This window comes from Athene noctua, chromosome 14, assembly GCF_965140245.1.
Source record: "Athene noctua chromosome 14, bAthNoc1.hap1.1, whole genome shotgun sequence".
NCBI classification, from domain to species: Eukaryota; Metazoa; Chordata; class Aves; order Strigiformes; family Strigidae; genus Athene; species Athene noctua.
This window is the reverse complement of record NC_134050.1, coordinates 10637641-10652556: the sequence shown is the minus strand read 5'-3', so window position 1 is coordinate 10652556 and position 14916 is coordinate 10637641. Positions and strand designations below refer to the sequence as shown.

General features: G+C 66.8%; 3 protein-coding genes across 4 annotated transcripts; 1 reads left to right on the top strand and 2 right to left on the bottom strand.

Moving 5' to 3' along the window:
* The first annotated feature begins 668 nt into the window (after positions 1-668).
* Positions 669-3756, top strand: SLC15A3 (solute carrier family 15 member 3). The gene is made up of 8 exons (XM_074918619.1): positions 669-1196; positions 1493-1761; positions 1852-2017; positions 2118-2213; positions 2734-2893; positions 2973-3131; positions 3268-3426; positions 3556-3756. The coding sequence occupies exons 1-8, from the start codon at positions 669-671 to the stop codon at positions 3669-3671; spliced, it is 1653 nt and encodes a 550-aa protein (XP_074774720.1). The 3' UTR covers positions 3672-3756.
* A 736-nt stretch (positions 3757-4492) lies between these two features.
* Positions 4493-11583, bottom strand: TMEM132A (transmembrane protein 132A). The gene is made up of 11 exons (XM_074918444.1): positions 11408-11583; positions 10322-10536; positions 9919-10227; positions 9436-9818; positions 9184-9333; positions 8272-8464; positions 8032-8175; positions 7732-7934; positions 6976-7252; positions 6310-6501; positions 4493-6219 (listed from the first exon to the last, which is right to left on the bottom strand). Exons 1-11 carry the CDS (start codon positions 11484-11486, stop codon positions 5095-5097), a joined length of 3270 nt encoding a protein of 1089 aa, XP_074774545.1. The 5' UTR covers positions 11487-11583; the 3' UTR covers positions 4493-5094.
* A 905-nt stretch (positions 11584-12488) lies between these two features.
* Positions 12489-14898, bottom strand: TMEM109 (transmembrane protein 109). Of its 2 annotated transcripts, none has more exons than XM_074918167.1 (4): positions 14723-14898; positions 13641-13885; positions 13462-13552; positions 12489-13357 (listed from the first exon to the last, which is right to left on the bottom strand). In XM_074918167.1, exons 2-4 carry the CDS (start codon positions 13842-13844, stop codon positions 12993-12995), a joined length of 660 nt encoding a protein of 219 aa, XP_074774268.1. In that variant the 5' UTR covers positions 13845-13885; positions 14723-14898; the 3' UTR covers positions 12489-12992. The 2 variants fall into 2 exon arrangements, with proteins under 2 accessions (XP_074774268.1, XP_074774266.1); XM_074918165.1 differs by lacking the exon at positions 14723-14898 and adding an exon at positions 14644-14693.
* Positions 14899-14916: the final 18 nt, after the last annotated feature.

Below are 14916 nucleotides of genomic sequence, written 5' to 3'. Positions count from 1 at the left end.
TCTGGTGGAAAATATCAGAGTGCGAGAGGCAAGCAGGCACATGCAGCCCCCCTCCCCAGCCCCATTTCCTTAGGAAATTGGGCTGCAAAATAAACCCCCGTGCACTCGTGGGGATCTTGTGTGTGTGAGTCCACGGTGCAGTGCGGGGGAGCCACTGTGGTAGCCTTGAGCTTGGCTCAGCCCAGCTTTACGCTGGCTCTGGGAGGCTCGGGTGGGTGCGGGTGGGTGCACAACATCCCCCAGCACACGTGGGGCTCAGACACCCCGAAACACGGGGAGACCCCAGGTTCAATGAGGGGCTTTGGTGATGGTGGGGGGGGAGATCACCAAGAGGGGGGTGAGCAAAGCTCCCAACCATGTGGGGAACACGAGGAAGGCCCCCAGAAAGGAGAAGTCACACCGGTTGATGGGGATTTTCACTTCTGAGCCGGCATATGATGCGTTTCTGTTCAGCAGAAATGGGGAACTGGGAGCCGGGGAGGACAGAATCGGAAACTGGGGAGGGACAGGAGCAGACGACACCCACCCGGTGACAGGAACATCCCAGAGAGGGGCCAAAAGGGTCAGAGAAGAAGCCACGGTATGACGGGGCGCCCCGGCTCGCGGTGGTGAAGGTCAGCAGAGCCAGTGCTGAGAGCTACAGTGCTCTGGGGCTGGGCATGACTAGGATGGGGCACAACGGGGAGCAGAGCCCCTTGCTGGGGGGGACACCCCTTAAGAGGCGCAGGATGGCGTGCGCGGCCGTGCTGGCGGTGGAGGGTCTGGAGCAGGCGGCTTTCTTCGGCATCACAGCCAAGCTGGTGCTCTACCTCACCAGCAGCACCTTCGGCTGGGGGGGTACCCAGGCATCCCACACCTGCCTGTTTTTTGGGGGGGCTTCCTACCTGCTCTCACCCATCGGTGGCTGGTTTGCCGATGTCTACCTGGGCTGCTATGGCACCGTGGCTCTCAGCTTCTTGCTGTACCTGCTGGCAGCGTGCTTGCTGCCTGTCATGGCGTCGCTGGACGGCCGCCTCTCGCTGTGCGGGGAGCTGCCCGCCGATACCATCCGAAACTGCTCTTGGCACCGCGGTGGGACGTGCCAGGGGCAGCCCCCCGAGCTGTACTGTGCCCCCACCATCTACACCGGGCTCCTGCTCTTAGCACTGGGCGTCAGCTCCGTCAGAGCCAACCTCACCCCCTTCGGCGCCGACCAGGTGAGCACAGCAGCCTGCCGGCATCCTTCTCCCCATGCCCCTTCCCAAGCAGCTCCTCCTGGCCCGGTGCTTGTCCCACATGGATCTGTGGGTCCCCCTTCCCCTTCTGCTCAGCTACAGGGGGGGGTACAGTCTCCCATGGGGCAGAGGAGGTGTGGTCACACCCCATAGATCCCCTCCAAACCCTTCAAGACCCCTTTGCTGGGGAAAGGAGGGAGGTGAGGGGTGGGAGGGTGGTGGGACAGGGGATGAAGTAGAAGCCCTGAGAACCAGCTCTGGGGTCTCCACACTGGCAGGTGAGGGACCAGGGGGGTGATGCTACACGACGCTTCTTCAACTGGTTCTACTGGAGCATCAACGTGGGGGCCATCTTCTCCCTGCTGCTGGTGAACTTTGTCCAACAGAACATCGGTTTTCTGGCCAGCTACCTCATCCCTGTTGCCTGTCTGGCCTTGGCTCTCCTCATCTTCCTTCTGGCCACCCCCACCTTCATCACCAAGCCCCCCAGGGGCAGCCAGGTCTCTGCCATGATCAAGCTGGCCCTGCAGAACTGCGGCTGCGCCTGGCTGGGGGGCACCGGGGCCAGGTGAGAAGGGTGGAGGGTTTCGGGAGTGTTGAACCCTCCCAATCCTGGTCTTTCCCATGATGACCCTCTCCCCAGGCTGACCGCTCATCGGTGGGAAGTTGTGGACCCTCTCCCCTGCAGCAGAGCCCAACCTGGAGCCCCTTCGCCTGAGGAGGACCGTGCCAACTTCCAGGTGCTGGCCCACATCCTGCCTGTGATGCTGGCCTTCATCCCTCACTGGATAGTCTACTTCCAGGTGAGGTGTGGGGTGGCCTCTGCACTGGGCACGGACCACCAGTGGTGGTGGGACCATCCAGTAACTCAGCCCATGGAGACACTGTCCCATTGTCTTTTAGATGCAGTCGATGTATTACCTGCAAGTTCTGCACCTCCGCACCCCTGGCATCTTCCAGAGTGGCCAGGACCACCCCAGCACCCTTCAGGGCTACACAGTGAGGGATGGGGCCGGCAGATTCCTAGACTTGATGGGTGCACATGTCTTATGAGGAGCAGCTGAGGGAACTGGGGGGGTTTAGTCTGGAGAAGAGGAGGCTGAGGGGAGACCTCCTGGCCCTCTACAGCTCCCTGACAGGAGGGTGCAGAGAGGGGGGATGAGTCTCTTGAACCAAGGGACAAGCGCCAGGACAAGAGGGAATGGCCTCAAGCTGCCCAGGGCAGGGTCAGGCTGGCTCTGAGGAAGGATTTCTGTGCAGAAGGGGCTGTTGGGCGTTGGAATGGGCTGCCCAGGGCAGGGGGGGAATCCCCATCCCTGGAGGGGTTGAAGAGTCGGGTTGAGCCAGCGCTGAGGGATCTGGTGGAGTTGGGAACGGTCAGTGTGAGGTTCATGGTTGGACTTCAAGGGCTTCTCCAACTCAGATGATTCTCTGGGTGAGGGCTGGGCTGGGAGCCCAGGAGGTGCTGAGCTCCCCACCACAGGTGAGGGCTGGGGCTTGACCTGCCTCTGCCCTGCAGTTCCCAGATGTTTGGCTGCTCCTGGCCAACGTGGTGGTCTTGGTGCTGCTGAAGGACCACGTCATCGACCCCTTCCTAGCCAGGAGGAGGCTGCTGCCCTCAGCCCTCAAGCAAATGACCCTGGGCATGTTCTTCAGCCTCGCCTCCATCCTGGCAGCAGGTAGGACCCAAGCTGGTGTGGGATGCAGCCCTCAGGAAGGGGTTTGGTGGGTGCTCAGCCCCCTACCCGTATCCCACAGGCATCCTGGAGCGGGAGCAGCTGCAGTACATGCGCCACAACCAGACAATGCTGCAGCTCCTGGGCAAGGGCCACTACCCCGCCGCCACGCTGCCCGTCTGGTGGCAGATCCCCCAGTACCTGCTCATCGGCCTCAGCGAACTCTTTACCAGCATCCCCGGTGAGCTGGGCCCACCTCTCTCTGGTGCCGGGGTAACCCCCACAGAACCCCCCCCCCCCACTGTGGTGGTTGGATTTGGTGGAGGAACCCCAAAAGGGTTCAAGCTTTTCCTCATGCTCTCTCCTCTTTCCCGCAGGCCTGGAGTTTGCCTACACTGAGGCCCCTGAGTCCATGAAAGGAGCCATCATGGGGCTCTTCTTCTTCATCTCCGGGATGGGCTCGCTGCTGGGGTCGGGGTTGCTGACCCTCCTCTCGCTGCCCACCCACGGCTGGATGCGCTGCCCGGAGGGTTACGGTGAGCTGGCACGGGGACACGGGTGTCACCTCCTGCTTGGGGTGCCTTTGGGAGCAGAGGGGACAGGGTGAGGGACAGGGGGGTGTCCTGAGGGCCAGCCCCCTGCTCTAAGCACCCTCCTGCTCACAGGGAGCATCAATAGCTGCCGTGTGGATAATTACTTCTTCCTGCTGGCTGGGATCCAGTCGATCACCTGCCTCATCTTCACCTGGATCTCCAGGCACTACCAGCACCGCCTGCCGTGACCGGGTGCCCCCACCTCTGCACGGGGCTGGAGGAGGGCTGACATGGTGCCACAGGGGGTGATGGGGCATCACCCCCCTGCTTTCCCTAGAGACCGGGATGCTAGTCCCAGTGCCAACAGGACAGGGGGGACAAGGAGCCCCCCCCCCCCCAGGGCAGCCAGAGTAAACACCCCACCCCATCATGGGGTTATGGGGAGCTGTGGGGGTGGCTCGAGCCCTGGTTTGTGGGGAAGTGGAAGGGGAGGGTTGGGTGCGTGCCAGCCCAGCGTGGGGAGCCTGCCAGCAGTACAGTGATGGGGGGGTGTGTGTGTGTGTGGTGTGTTTCTCCTGCTATCACCCAGAGTGATTTGGGGGTGTCTCAGGATCAATGGGACAGACTGGGGGGGCTAGTGGGGGGACTGGAGGGGTGGAAATCCCCACAGCACCCCTGAATAAAGGGACCTGCTGGCCCATTGCCTGTGGCTACTGTTACAGGAGAGACATTTTGGGGTTTAGGGCCATCAGGGACAGGCCACAGTGTGGGGGGACTCAGGACCAGGCAGGGACAGGCTGCTCCCTCATCCTGGGTGTTGGGGCTGGACAGGAGGAGGAGGAGGAAGGCTGCAGCCCCTTTGCCATGGCAGGACAGGGAGGAAGGAGGTCACCCCAAGGTCACCCTGGCTGGGTCAGTGCCAGCACCAGCCCCCGAGCCCTTCCCATGACCAGCTCCCACGTTTGTCCCCACGTGGAGCCAACGTCAAGGGCATGTGCCCGTCCCTGGGAGCTCCACTGGCTTGGCCGTGCCTGGTAGAGCCAGTCTCTGCCATTCCGTTTGTCTTTTTTAAATATTTTATTTTTGTAACAACGTCAGAATTTAAAAATCTGCCATAAATAACAGCCCCTCGCAGCAGCCCCTTCCCCGGGGGCGTTACAGGTAGAAAATGCCAGTCGTACAAAACGGATGCGTGGTCGGGGTGAAGGTGGGGAGGGCGCACACCCCCCTCCTCCCCGCGGCGTGGGTGCAGCGGGGGGCACGGGACCCTCCCTGGAATCAGACCACAGGACTCATCATCATCATCACTATGAACACAATGTCACAATGAGACCCAAAGCAGTAAGAGTACCCCGGCTTCCTCCCTGATGCCACTGAGGTGGGGGGAGCTGCCACGGACCCCAAAGAGGGGGATGCTCTGAGTTGGGTGGAGACACCCCCCCCACCCCACCGCGGGCATCTGGGGATGGTCCCTTGGGTGGCCCTGCTGGGGCAGGGCTCAGGCCACCACGAAGGGATGAGCAGTGGCCCCCAGGAGCAGCACAGCCCGCTACAGGCAGGGAAAGGTGGGGGACAGGGTGTCTCCCCCCCAGTCCGGGGCAGTGTGGGGAGGAGGTCGGTCTCTTACTGGTTTGCCTGGGGTTGGGGGGCCGGGGGCTTGTCCCCCCAGGGTCAGGAGCTGCCCCGGATCCTCTCCATGTAGCTCCTGAGCTCCTCGGGGTCCCGCAGCCCCATGTCCTCGCACACCCAGCGAATGTCATCCTCGCTGGCCACCAGGATGGACTGGACGTTGGGGGCGGGCTGGGGGGGCTCCTCAGGGACCCGGGGGGACGCAAAGGTGACAAATTCCACCCGCTTTCTCCGGCCACCCCCTGGCGTAACCCCCTCTTTACGAGGCAGGGGAGCTCCGGGTGTCGGGGTGCTGGGGGGAACAACCCCTGTTTCGGAACCAGGCGCAGTGCCCGGGGGTACCCCGCAACAGCAGCGCCCGGCCTCGGGGGCCACCTCGGGGGCTGGGGGCTCGGGCTGCCGGCGGTCCAGTTGCCGGCTCAGCTCCTCCTGGTCGGTGCCCAACCAGACCCAGTTGTGGGGCTGGGGGGCCGAAGGGGCCGCGCCGGCATCCGGCAGCTCCTTCTGCTGGTACCGCAGGACGAAGAAGATGCAGTTGATGAGAAAGATGAAGATGGCCAAGCAGAAGACACCCAGCAAGACGTACATCCCGATCTCCAGGTCGGTCACCCGCTCGGGAGCCTTCACCATCTCATCCTCCTCCTCCTCTTCCTCCCCGCCAGCACGGTTGCGGCCGTAGCCTTCCTCCTCTTCCTCCTCCGAGGAAGACCCCAGCCCTTGGAGCTTGGTGGAGGCAGGTCCGACACCGGCGGGGTCCCTTCGCCGTGGCTCGCTGGCCGCCGTCACCGCCTCCCCCGACATGGCCCCCTCGGCTCGTGGAAAGGGCGAGCTGGCCCGGGGTGGGCCACCCCGGGGGCTACCAGAGGTGGGGGCACGCCGGCCGGTCCCTACTTCAAGCCAAGCGGTGACGGTGGCCAACGCGGCCGCACGGTGCCGGCCCCGGCGACAGGCATCCGGGGGGTGCAGGCTGAGCTGCAGCAGAGCCCCCCGTCCCGGCCCCTCCGCCACCACCCAAGGGCGAGTGGCGGGGACACTGGGCGAGCCCCCCACAGTGGCCACGGCAGGGTCTAGCGAGGTCACGGTCAAGGCCGCGTCCTGCCAGCCGTAGAGCTCCAGCGGGGCCAGCGTGCGGTCAGAGAAGGACAGCCAGACAGACAGCGTCGCCTCCTGCCACGGATGATGGGGAGAGGGAGGGGGAATGGCACCAGATTGGGGGGACAGGGCACCCCGACAATGCCTGCCCCCCACCCCGCTCACCTGTTTGGGGGCACGCAGCGTGGCTGTGCCCTGGGCGGTGGCCGTGACCAGCCCGGGGTGGCCCGGCTCTGCTCGCAGGCTCAGGGCCAGCCCTGACACCACCCGGGCTCGCAGCTCCGTCACTGTCACCTTCTCCTCTGCCACCACCAGCATCTGCTCTCCCAGGATTGAATCCGAGAGCGGGGAGCGGACCTGGGGGGGTGCACCGGGGGGGCGGTGGAACCTTGTGAGGCCCCCATGGCTTCTGACCTCTACCACCTCTGGCCTGGCCCCCCAAGTCTCTGCATCCCTCAGCTCCCCCTGGGACCCCCATCAGCCCCCCATCTCCCTCCCTCTGCCCCCAGGGCACCCTCCAGCCCCTCATATTCATCTCTCCCACACCCAAACCCCCCAGTTCCCCCCCAGGATCCCCTTCCAGTCCCTGCACACCCCACTAATCTCTCCTCTACCCCCAGGACCCCCTCCAGCCCCCCACCTCCCTCCCTCCAGCCTCTACACCCTCCAGCTCTCTTCTGCCCCCAGGACACCCACCAGCCCTCCATCTCCATCTCTCCACCCTCCACACCCTCCCCATCTCTCCTCTGCATCCCTGAGTTCCCCTCTACCCCCTACAACTCCCCCCTGCATCTCCCCCAGCCCCCCCAAAAGACAAGCCCCCAAACCTACCTCCACGGAGGTGACCCCGGGCTCCCGGCCGACCACCACGGTGCCCCCCTCCAGCGAGGCCACACGGGGGTCTTGCACCCGGGTCCGGTTGGCTACCAGGTGGGTGACATCCAGGAGCCACTCGGGGCCAGGCAGGTAGGTGAGGTGACGGCCACCGTCGAGCGGGTGGGCCACAAAATGTGCCAGGACCTTCAGCGCCGTCCGCTGGTACTGCGGCCGGCACCCCCGTGCCCGCCGCTCGGCCTCCTCGCCGGGCTCCTCTGCTTCCGCCGGGGCGCTGGGGGGTGGCGGGGACACCCGTGTCACCAGCCCTGTGGGGCTTGTTTGGGCATAGAAGGGGCGGCCATGGGAGTGGGGGGCAAGGGGGATGTGTCACAAGTGCGTGGGGGCTCAGCAGGGCAGGGTTACATCTCATGGGTGCCGTGGGCCTTGGCCGGGCAGGGACATGTGTCATGGGTGCGTGGGGGCTCAGCAGAGCAGGGGTGCTTCTCACAGGTGCCATGGGGCTCAGTGGGGCAGGGACATGTGTCACGAGTGCATGAGGACTCAGCAGAGCCAGGGTGCCCACCCCAAGCACCATGCCGCTCAGCAGGGCAGAGACATATGTCACAAGCATGCTGGGCCTCAGCACTCGCTCCCAGCGCCCTCCTCGCCTGCTGCAGCGGTGGCAGGGGCGGGTGGTGGTGGTGAGGAGGAGGCCCAGGGGGCCCCCCCAACCTTTCCCAGGGCCCCCCTTTCCCAGAGCACTGCGCTCACCTCTCGGGGCCCCCGGGCAGGCGCCAGCCCCGCACTTGCTCCAGCGTGGTGTCACCCAGTTGGACACGCAGCGGCAGCAGCGGTGCCCAGACGGTGAAGCGCAGCGAAGCGTGTAGGCGCCGGGCCCAGAAATCCACCCGGGCCCCCCGAGCCCCCCGGCTCTCTTTGCCCCCCACAAACACCGCGTCGCAGGCATCCGACACCTGAAGAGAGGAGGGGGGCACATGTAGAGGTGCAGAGGGAGCAGGCAGGGTCAGGGGGATACCAGTGGTGGGTGTTGGGGGGGGGGGCTCTGCTCACCTGCAGCACTTGCTTGTCAGCCGACTCGCAGCCTGGGGGCTCAGTGAGCTCAGCCACACCACCTCCCGCTTCCACCGCCACCAGTTTCACCGGGACAACACGGGGGACCCCCGTCAGCGGGGCTGTGTTGAGGATCTCCAGCTCCTGGGGGGAAAAAGTGGGGGCTGAAACGTGTGGCCCCATGGGTTTTGGGGTCAGCGCAGGGCGGGGTGGATGGAGGCCAGGGTGGGAGTCACCCACCTGTACCAAGGGGACAAGGGCTCGGACGTCCCGCTCCGACACCTGGATCTCCCACACCAGTTTGTCCTTCTGGGCCTCAGGATCCTGGCCCGGGTACTCCACCTGCCAGGTGAGGGGCCGTGCCGGCGCCAGCCCCCCGGTCCCGTTCTCCACCGCCAGGTCCAAGTGCAGGAACGCGGCGGAATCGGCCGCCCTGCACCACCACACAGGTGTCAGGGCTGTCCCATGGACCCCAGTCGCCCCACTGGGCCATACTGGGATGGGAGTGGTGCAAGGCACAGGTCCCTTTTGCTCTGACTGGATCGTACTGGGATGGGAGCAATGCAATATGTGGGTCCCCATGCTCCAACTGGGCCATACTGGGATGGGAGAGGTGCAAAACTCAGGCTCCTCTGGTCCAACTGCATCATACTGGGATGGGAGCAGTATCATGCATAGATCCACTTTATTCTAACTGGGCCATACTGGAATGCGAGCAGTGCAATACTTGGGTCCCCCTGCTCCAAATGGGCCATACTGGGATGGGAGTGGTATGAGGCACAGATCCCTTTTGCTCTGACTGGGTCATACTGGGACAGGGATGGTGCCATATACAGGTCACCCAGCTCTGCCTGGGCCCTACTGGGAGGGGAGTGGTGCAACTCACAGGTCCCCCCCTGCTCCAACTGGGCCATAATGGGATGGGGGCAGTGTCATGCACGGGTCCCCTTTACTCTGACTGGGCCATACTGGGATGGGAGCAGGGCAAAGCACAGGTCCCCCTGCTCCAACTGGATCATACTGGGATGGGGGTAGCACAAAGCACAGGTCCCCTTTACACTGACTGGGCACTACGGGGCTGCACTGGGCCCCCATGCAGAAGCCCCTCTCCCATAATGAGGGTCCCCAGAGGTGGGGGTGCTGCCACCCTACCTCCAGCCTCCGCGGGCATCCCCGCTGCGCCGACACGTCACCACAACCGTGGAGTGCTTGGGACCCCGGGTGCGCTCCAGTTGGGTGCTCCAGGCCGTGGGGACCCCGGGACGGGCACCCACCACCTGCAGCCCCTTCTTCGCCTTGATCCTGCCACCAGATCCCCGTCACACAACCAGGAGAGGTGTATGTGTCCCCCCCCCCAAACTTCCCAGCACGCATCACCCTCCACAGGGGGGTCCCAAGTCTCACCGGAGCGTCAACTGGTCGGCAGTGAAATTGTGTCGTAGGGCGACGGTGGCGGTGAAACGCTGCCCGGGGCGCAGCGTGGCGTCAGGCACCCGCAGCAGCACCTTATCATCCAACCGTACCTCCTGCCGCCGCGCCGGCTCGCTGGCCCGCAGCTCCAATGTGCCCAGGTACCGCCGGGCCTCTCCACCGCGGCTCCGCTCCCGGCCCCCGGCGCGGCCACATTCCCCCGGGCCCACCACGCTGTAGTGAAGCTCCACCGGCTCGGGGGGTTCGGGGCGCCCCGGGGGTTCGGCTGCTCGGCGGCGGCTGCGTGGGGTGGGGGATGTCGGGGAGAACCAGCGCGGGGGGATCTCCAGCTCCACCACGCAGACACCCAGGGGTGCCTGGAGGGGAGAGCAGGACCCCGGATCAGGGTGAGGGGGATAAGTGGGGTGTCCCCACGCAGGGAAGGGGGGTGCTGCAATCGCAGTGGGTGGCACTGACCTGCAGGCGGCATGTCCCACGGGCCACCCGGCCGCGGTGGTGGGCATGGAGGGTGACGCAGGGCAGGTCACGCTCCCTGGGGTGCTCCTGCTCCCCAGGGTGCTCCCTCACCCCAGGGTGTTCCCTCACCCTGGGGTGTTCCCTCTCCCCAGGGTGCTCCCTCTCCCCAGGCAGCCAGTCAGGACCCTGCAAGTGGAAGAGGACACGGGCGAAGGGCTCGGCCGGAGACACCGCGCTCTCGAGGGACACGGCGCGGATGGCCCAAGGTACTGAACTGTCCCTTCCCGGGGGGGTCTCTGTGGGCACGTCCTGCAAAAAGACAGGGAGATGGTGGCAGGAGGTTGCAGCAAAGTGGGGTGGGGGTCCCAGGGTGGTGCTGGGGGGGCAGCGGGGGCCATTTTACCTGCCGGGTGCTGAAGGGTGGGTAGGTGGCCTGGACGAGGGGCTGCGTGGCGGAGTCGTGGCGCAGCAGCAGGTAGGTCTCGGTGCGGGTGTGCAGGGAGGTGTTGGCTGGCAAATCCTGGTCCACCCGTTGTAGCCGGTAGTATTCGGGCACACCGAGCACCTCCAGCTCCGCCGGCAGGTATACGGGGTCAGGGGGGTCGCCGTCACCCCTCGCTGTGAGGACAGGGGCTGTGTCACCAGTTTTGGGGGCTACGGTGGGAAAGGGCTGGCCTAGGGCGGCAAGTGGGGGGGTCTCTGGTGCCCACTGAGCGCCGTGAGAAGAAAGCCAGCTTTGGCACTGCCGTGGCACCACACAGCCCCCACCGCCCCCCCTTCCCCTCCCGGGAATGGGGTCACCCCAAACACCAGGAGGCTGTGACTGGGGGGATGCTGCACCCTCGCAGTTCCCTGTGCCCCCCAAAGCGGGTGCTGGAGGATGGCGTGGCACCCCACTGGTGCTGGGGTCGGGCGGGGGGTGTGTGCACAGGCCTGGCTGCTCCCCATTAACGAAGCGAGGTTCATCAGGCTGCCCCGTGGGGACCCGCTCCCATGGCGGGGAGAGGGGTCCCGCAAGAGGGGGGATCCAGATGATCACGGGGATCCCCGGGTGCCCGGAACAGATCCCCCCCGGGATACCCGAGCAGGGCTTCCCACGGGCCCGGGGACAGATCCCCCGTGGGCACGGGAGGGGGCAGCTCCCGGGGGATCCGGTGAGTTCCCGTGGGCTCGGGGGAGAAGGGCAGTGGATCCCCTCGGACCGCAGGGCTCCCGTGGGGATGGGGAGGGGATTCCCCCCTTGAGATCCCAGAGGATCCCACGGGGATCCCCTGCGGTGCTGGCGGCGGGGAGCGGATCCCCTCGGGATCGCGGGGGAGCGGATCCCGGCGATCCTGAAGGCGGAGGAGGCGGGGGAGCGGGGGAGCGGGGGCAGGTCCCTGGGAACCTCGGTGGGAGCGGATCCACGCGGGACGGCGGGATCCCCCGCGATCGGGTGCGGAGCCCGGCTCGGGGCTGCCGGTGCCGCCGCCGGTGCCGCCGCACTCACCTGAGGCGCAGATCAGGGCGGCGACCAGCAGCGCCAGCCGGGCCCCCGGGGCCGGTACCGGGGCCGGTGCGGGGGCCATGGCCGGGCGGGCTCCGCGGCGCGTCCGTGCGAGCGGCGGCCGCCGCTCCCGTCCCTCCGCCTCCGCGCCAGACAATGGGGCCGGGGCGGGACCGGCACCGGCGCCGCCTCGTCCCGCCGGGTCCTAAACACCGGCCCTGCTCCCCCCCCCCAACCGCCCCCCCCCGCCCCGCCACCGCCACCGTGCAGCGCCGGGCACCGCTCCAGCCCGCTCCCCAAACCCAGCCCCGGGCTGCGCAGCGCTGAGCACCGCTCCAGCCCCATCCCGCACCCCATCCCATCCCACTCCCCATCCCTATCCCCATCCCATTTCCCACCTCCATCCCTGCTCCCCACCCTGATCCCTGCTCCCCATTTCCCACCCCTCTTCCTCCTCCCCATCACCATTCCTGCTCCCCATTTCTCATCTCCACCCCACTTCCCACCCCCCATCCCTGCTCCCCCTTCCTGCTTCCCATCCCCTTTCCTGCTCCCCATTTCCCATCCCCATCCCTAACCCCACTCCCCATCCTGATCCCCACTCCCCATACCCTTCCCATCCCTGCTCCTCATCCTCACCCCTATTCCCCACCCCATCCCGTCCCATCCCCGCTCCAGGGCACCCCGGGCCCTGTGGGACCCCCCCCCGAGCCAGGCAGGGGCTCTCCCACCACCTCATCTCCATCCTTCCCTGTCCCACCCGATCATGGTGACTGGGAGGCACTGGGCAGGGAGTGGGGGGGACACTGGGGGCACTGGAGGGCAGACATGGCCAGAGGCACGGAGCGAGCAGAGGGTGATGGGGACAGAGAAGGGGCCGGATCCTGGCGTGGATAAACCCCCCCACAATCTCCCCCCTCCTCCTTGGCGCTCAGAGCCAGCCTCAGCAAACACAGGGAGAGGGACACCCACACCCCACACACACCTGCTCACCCCGAGTGGGGTGGGGGGAGGTCCCCAAAGGGAGCCCCCACTGCTCCCCATGGCCCCTTCCCACTCCGCAGGGAGAGCAGCTGAGCCAGGCTGGGATCAAACCGTGTTTATTCAGAACCACGTTATCAAAACAATTTTAAAAGCAGCTTAAAACTTGAGGAGTGACAGCACAGAGCTCAGCTGCCAGCCCCAAGGGGGCTGTGACCCCCCCCCCCAATATAAGCACAGCCCCCCATTTTGGGCTGGGGGCCATTTGGGACTGGGGGGGGGGGGCCCTCCCCAGGGGAAGGCACTCATCTTGCATGAAGGCACTGTGGTGTGTGTGTGCAGGGGGGGGGGGTCCCCAGCTTTGGGGGGGGCTGCACTAAGGGGGAGGGCTGCACTAAAGCGTGGGGCTCCCACGCTGGTGTCCACTCCCAGTGAGGGGGGGCTAATGGGTGCAGGGCCCCCAGGGAGAACCGTGGCAGCAGTGGCGGGGGTGCAGAAAAAGGTGTGCAGGGGTGTGGGGGGGTGCTCAGCAGGGAGAACACATGCTTGGGGGGGGAGGGGGGACGGAGTGGGACAGGCTGTCCCCGGAGTCGGGGGGGCGGGGTGTTCACTCATCCCGGTTACGGGGACCCCCCCACTTCTGCCGCCGCCGCAGCTCTTCCACTTTCCACTCCAGGCTGCGCACGGCGGCATCCAGCTGGGGGTTGGGGGTCCCCCCCACGCACCCCAGTAGGGTGTAGAGCACCCAGAGCGCCAGCAGCATCCCCACCTGCACCGTGGGGCTCCCTGGGGAGGTGACGATGTGGAGGAAGGCACCCAGAAAGCAGCAGATTTTCACCCAGCGGAACACGGGCAGCAGTAGCCTCTGAAACCGTGACAGTAGCCAGGAACCCATCACGGCGGCCAAACTCCACAGCAACACACGTTGCACCTCTCCGGGATCCAGCGCGGCCGCACGAAGCAGCCGGTCCCCTGGGAGGGAAACGGGGGGTCACCAGTGGCACGGCCACGGGTAGTTCCACCCCTCACCCCACCCCCCCAACCCCCTGGATCCCCCCTTTTCCCCTCTAGCTCACCGCTAATGCCGGAAGCGGCCAGGAGATCCCGCAGGATCCCGCAGAGTGTGGTCAGGGCCACCGAGATCCCCGAGGACACAACCCAGAGGCTCTGCGGGCACAAGCGGGGGTGGGTTGGGGGGGTGGATGGGACGCAGCCCCCCCTCCACCCCTCCTGTGCCGCGGGGCAAGGACCTCACCTCCGTCACTAGCCGCAGGGGCTGGGGGCCCACCCAGCTCTCCAGGGCCTCCCAGGTGGCTCGGCCCAGCCGCGAGAGCGGGTCATCGGCAGTGGCCGCGGTGTGGCTATGAAATCCATCCTGGCCGTCCCCCACCGTCGCCCCGAGGAAGGGGACCCACAGCAGCACCGCCAGCAGGGCCCGGCACCCCGTGTCACCCCCCATTTGGGGTCCTGCCTCCGGCCTCGGGGGGGGCGGGAGTGTCTCTGCAGGGAGAGGGAGAACAGGGTGACAGTGGTGCCACCCTCCCCGCCCTGAGCAGACCCACCATCCCAGAAGTGTCTGTGGGGGACAAATGGAGTCAGCGGGATCCCCTCCGATGGCTTTTAGGGTTCGCTGAGTGGGAGGGGAGGGCCGTGCTCCCCCCCCGGGCTGAGCTGGCCCGGCGCAGGCCCGGCCGCCCGGGCTATCTTTAGGCCTGGCGTCTGCCCTGGCCAAGGGCACAGGCCCCGCTCAGGGGTGGAGGGGCGGGGGGGGGTGGTGGTGCACCCCGACACCCCCTGCCCCGGAGGAGGGAGTGAGGTGCTCTGGGATGGGGCACAGCCATCGCTGTCCCCCCTCCTCCCCCAAAGAAGCCCCACACCCCCCCAGGCCCCCCACTCCTCCCCGCACCCCCCACAGGTCACCGGGCGCCCTGTCCCACCCTGATCCTTGGGTGCCCCCCTCAGCACCCCATCTCATTGGGGACCCCCACCCCTCAGACCCCCGGAGGGGGGTGGGGGGAGCCCCCCTTCCCCCCCATTCCACACGACCCCCCTCTATCCTCGTCCCCTTGAGTGCCCCCACTCCATCCCCTTGGACCCCCCCAATCCCCCCAGGACCCCCCACTACTGCTCCCCCCCCCACTGCCGGGATCCCCCCCACACACTTGGGAGCCCCGTGTCCCCCACTCCTGGGTGCCCCACCCCGCCTATGCCCCCCCCACCTCGAGTCCCCCCTACCCGGGCCCACCACCCTGTTTTACCCTTCCTGAGGTCCCCCCCCCGAGCCGGGAGCCCCCCCATCACCCCGCTGTCCCCCCCCTTCAGCGGGGCAGCGCTCACCACCGCCGCCGCACGGGGGCGCTGCAGAGCCGGAGCGGGCGGACAGCGCTCACGGCCGCCCCGCCGCCGCGGGGCACGACGGGAAATGTAGGCCGCAGCCGCCGCGCGCCCGTTGCATGCCGGGACCTCCGGTCGCTATGGCGACGCCTCACCCCCCCCTCGCGGGTCCGTGGCCACGCGCGGGGCATGCCGGG

What these genes read in the sequence shown, in the direction of transcription:
- SLC15A3 (XM_074918619.1), top strand. Translation starts at nt 669, where the DNA reads ATGGGGCACAACGGGGAGCAGAGCCCCTTGCTGGGGGGGACACCCCTT. An exon ending in CCCCCTTCGGCGCCGACCAG is followed by an intron (nt 1,197 to 1,492) that starts GTGAGCACAGCA and finishes CCACACTGGCAG; the next exon opens with GTGAGGGACCAGGGGGGTGA. An exon ending in ACTCTTTACCAGCATCCCCG is followed by an intron (nt 3,132 to 3,267) that starts GTGAGCTGGGCC and finishes TCTTTCCCGCAG; the next exon opens with GCCTGGAGTTTGCCTACACT.
- TMEM132A (XM_074918444.1), bottom strand. Translation starts at nt 11,486, where the DNA reads ATGGCCCCCGCACCGGCCCCGGTACCGGCCCCGGGGGCCCGGCTGGCG. An exon ending in CGCCCTGATCTGCGCCTCAG is followed by an intron (nt 10,537 to 11,407) that starts GTGAGTGCGGCG and finishes CTGTCCTCACAG; the next exon opens with CGAGGGGTGACGGCGACCCC. An exon ending in GATGCCCGCGGAGGCTGGAG is followed by an intron (nt 8,465 to 9,183) that starts GTAGGGTGGCAG and finishes GTGGTGGTGCAG; the next exon opens with GGCGGCCGATTCCGCCGCGT.
- TMEM109 (XM_074918165.1), bottom strand. Translation starts at nt 14,683, where the DNA reads ATGGGGGGGCTCCCGGCTCGGGGGGGGGACCTCAGGAAGG. An exon ending in CCCTGCGGCTAGTGACGGAG is followed by an intron (nt 13,553 to 13,640) that starts GTGAGGTCCTTG and finishes TTGTGCCCGCAG; the next exon opens with AGCCTCTGGGTTGTGTCCTC. An exon ending in GGCCGCTTCCGGCATTAGCG is followed by an intron (nt 13,358 to 13,461) that starts GTGAGCTAGAGG and finishes TTTCCCTCCCAG; the next exon opens with GGGACCGGCTGCTTCGTGCG.